Source organism: Triticum dicoccoides, chromosome 3A (genome assembly GCF_002162155.2).
Source record: "Triticum dicoccoides isolate Atlit2015 ecotype Zavitan chromosome 3A, WEW_v2.0, whole genome shotgun sequence".
Lineage (NCBI taxonomy): Eukaryota > Viridiplantae > Streptophyta > Magnoliopsida > Poales > Poaceae > Triticum > Triticum dicoccoides.
Genome location: NC_041384.1, coordinates 615,960,077 through 615,963,503, shown reverse-complemented (window position 1 = coordinate 615,963,503; position 3,427 = coordinate 615,960,077). Strand labels below are relative to the sequence as shown.

The 3,427-nt window shown below is 45.6% G+C and overlaps 1 protein-coding gene across 1 annotated transcript in view; it reads left to right on the top strand.

Annotated features, from left to right (window-relative positions):
• Positions 1-565: 565 nt before the first annotated feature.
• Positions 566-3,427, top strand: part of LOC119269609 (probable anion transporter 3, chloroplastic) — a 4,309-nt gene continuing 1,447 nt past the window's right edge. Inside the window, exons 1-6 of the mRNA XM_037551475.1 lie at positions 566-1,049; positions 1,543-1,769; positions 1,907-2,270; positions 2,364-2,408; positions 2,492-2,638; positions 3,219-3,356. Of these exons, the coding sequence (XP_037407372.1) occupies positions 633-1,049; positions 1,543-1,769; positions 1,907-2,270; positions 2,364-2,408; positions 2,492-2,638; positions 3,219-3,356 (1,338 nt within the window). The 5' untranslated portion in view covers positions 566-632. The remainder of the gene's footprint in view (positions 1,050-1,542; positions 1,770-1,906; positions 2,271-2,363; positions 2,409-2,491; positions 2,639-3,218; positions 3,357-3,427) is intronic.

Sequence of the window (3,427 nt, the reverse complement as noted above, 5' to 3'; positions counted from 1 at the left end):
TCAGTGTTGCCAATAGCAAGCAACTTATAGAAGACACTTTCTTGGGTCTCTTTTGAGTCTGATTTAAAATGGTGTAAGCCTGATCAATGCTCATTAAACTGAATGTGGATGCTCCATTCTTTTTGGATGAAGGAGTAGGCACAACTGCTGCTGTTTTACTAGGTGATGGAGGAAATTTCTTGATTGCTCAATGCACGTTTATTTCATAGGTTGCCGACGCAATTACCACAAAAGCAATGGCTATGAGAGATGGTCTGAAACTTGATAACTCCCTTGGCTTCAACCGGATTGAGGCAAAATTTGACTCTCTTCAAGTGATTAATTTTTGCACCAGGCAAACAAGATGGTGGGATGAAGCATCGACAGCATTCGCAGAGTGCGTGGATAATTGGCACCGGCTCCGGCCCATACAAATTGCGGGTCGTACCGTCAGGCCGGGTCCAAACAAACCAGCGCCAGCATCACGGACCACATGAACAAAGCGAGCCCGTAAACCAGCGCCAGTAGTACACGTCACTGCACCAATCCACCTCACCTGAATCATCCACCCAGTGTCTCGAAAAAAAAACCCTGAATCATCCACCCACCACTTCCACTCCGGCAGCGCACCCGGACGGCGGAGAAAACAAACCATGGCCCCTCCCGGTCCCGGCCAACTGCTCCCCTTGACCCGCTCGCTCCTGCCTCCCTCCGCTCCCCCCTTCCTCTCCGGCCGCCGTCGCCTGCCTCCTCCCGCCCGCGCTCAAACCTCGCGTCCGCCTCCATGGCAGCCCCACAGCCTCCTGTGTCCCGCTCCCCTCCAGCCGCTCCGCCCTCTCGCCAGGAACAGGACCCGCCCCGTTGCTGCGCCTCCTGGGGCCTCCGCCGCCGGCGGAGGCGAGGCGCAGGCCCTGGCGGCGGAGTTCATGACGTCTGAGAGGGTGAAGGTGGCGGCGATGCTGGGGCTGGCCCTCGCGCTCTGCAACGCCGACCGCGTCGTCATGTCCGTGGCCATCGTCCCGCTCTCCCAGGCGTACGGGTGGACCCCTTCCTTCGCCGGCGTCGTGCAGGTTCCCAGCTCTTGCTGCTTCTGTTTGCTGCTGTTTGGCTGCACTGCACACACCGCTATTCCACTAGTGATCGGCCTCGGGGACACAATTGTGTTTGGTGATAGAATGCTCAACTACGACGATTAAGGTTCAGCGACGTGCTCCAGTGCTCAATTGCAATTACGGTTTAATACTTGAATGGAAGTGCGGTGGCATGGTTCGGATGACACGCTGGTATAAGATTTAATACATTTCACACTAAATCAGTGATTCACATGCTAATTCTTTCAGTTTCTTCATCCATATTATACATCATGCATAGTTTCCTCCCTTGGCAGCCATAAAGTAATGTACAAACTATTGTGTTTGACAAACCGTGGAAGTCCGGATGTCTGTTCACCTTAACCAAACCGTGGAGTGACCACTGCCTATACTGTTCTAGTTTCCTACATGACTTTGTGCCTCTTCCTTGAATGATGTGGTGATGCCATTGTGTTTTTGATGCTTCATACAGTCATCCTTCCTTTGGGGGTATCTGATATCACCTATAATCGGTGGAGCGCTTGTTGACTACTATGGCGGGAAGCGAGTCATGGCATATGGTGTGGCTTTATGGTCCTTCGCTACATTCCTTTCCCCTTGGGCAGCTGCACGCTCACTGTGGTTGTTCATCTCAACGAGAATTCTGCTCGGTGTTGCAGAAGGAGTGGCATTGCCATGTATGAACAATATGGTGCTGAGGTATTTCTTTTGATTTCTGTAATTTTTCTTCACTTGATTAATCTTCATGCTTTTACCAGAACCTAATGTTTGTATTGTTTTTGTTGCCCTGCCCGTCAATATTTATGAAAACGTTTACATTGGGCCTTTTCTTACAGGTGGTTTCCTCGTACTGAACGATCTAGTGCTGTGGGGATCGCTATGGCTGGCTTTCAGCTTGGAAATACCATCGGCTTACTTCTTTCCCCTATTATCATGTCACGAACTGGAACATTTGGACCCTTTGTGATTTTTGGTTTGTTTGGATTTCTGTGGGTGCTGGTGTGGATATCTGCTATAACGGGAACTCCTGGTGAACATCCTCAAATATCAGCATATGAACTAGAGTATATAACAAAGGGTCAGAAATTGGTGAAACCTCAAGTTCAAGGTGAAAAACTAAAAAAGATCCCTCCGTTTAGAAACCTACTTTCTAAATGGCCGACCTGGGCTTTAATTTCTGCAAATGCTATGCATAGCTGGGTAACTCCTATAAACTTAACTCTTTGGTTAGATCGTGCCATGTGAGGAATACTGTTTATGGGTAATCTCTTGAGGGCTGTGTTATTTTTTCAGGGCTATTTCGTCATCCTTTCATGGATGCCAGTGTATTTCAAAACCGTAAGCCCTGATTCCGCTGCATGTTTCTAGACTAAATAAACTGATTCTCCCTGTGGTTTATTAAATATTTCCTTGGTGGTCAGATATTTCATGTCAATCTGAGAGAAGCTGCATGGTTTAGTGCAATTCCCTGGGTCATGATGGCAGTTTTAGGTTATGTGGCTGGTGTTGTATCAGACACACTTATCCGAAATGGCACAAGCATTACTTTAACTCGGAAGATAATGCAGGTGCGTTGCTGAAAATTTTCAGGTTAAAATAAAAGTGAAGAATCATCACTGTGTTTTTAGTTTGTTTTATTGAATAAGATCTTGAGTACACCTCCACATTCTTACCAAACATACCATAATTTTGTGATATGATGAACTATTGGCGGTTGGTTTCACAAGATACATCAATCAGCATATGTTAAATTTGTAAGCTATTGTATGTTTGGAATGCAAGGCATGGATGTTCTCAAAGAAACCTTACATATGTTATTTGTAAGCTATTGCATGTTTGGAATGCAAGGCATGGATATTTTCAAAGCAATTACTAACATAGGTGACCCTTCATGAACAACAACTTTACCAATCTACCCTTCTTTTTGTTATCCAGCTTGGCTAAATTATAGTCAGAGCTGATTGTATATCCGTAACACAATTCTCACAATGGTAAATCACAGTAGATACTCTGGTAAAAATGCCAAGTTTTTGTGCTACCACCTGCCGTTTATTTAATTAATATTGATTTGAAAATCAATATTAAAATGTGGATATATGCTGCTGGGATTAAATCCAAGCTTTGACCCTTTGATATTGTTTCGTGCAGACAATTGGCTTTGTGGGTCCTGGTATTGCTCTTATTGGTTTAAATGCAGCAAAGAGTCCAGCCATTGCTTCAGCTTGGCTAACTATTGCTGTTGGTTTGAAGTCCTTTGGTCACTCAGGATTCCTTGTAAATTTTCAGGTGTTTAAACTTGTATACATTAGTTCAGTGTGCAAAGCAGTCACCTTTTTTTTTATTTCATCCCTCCACCC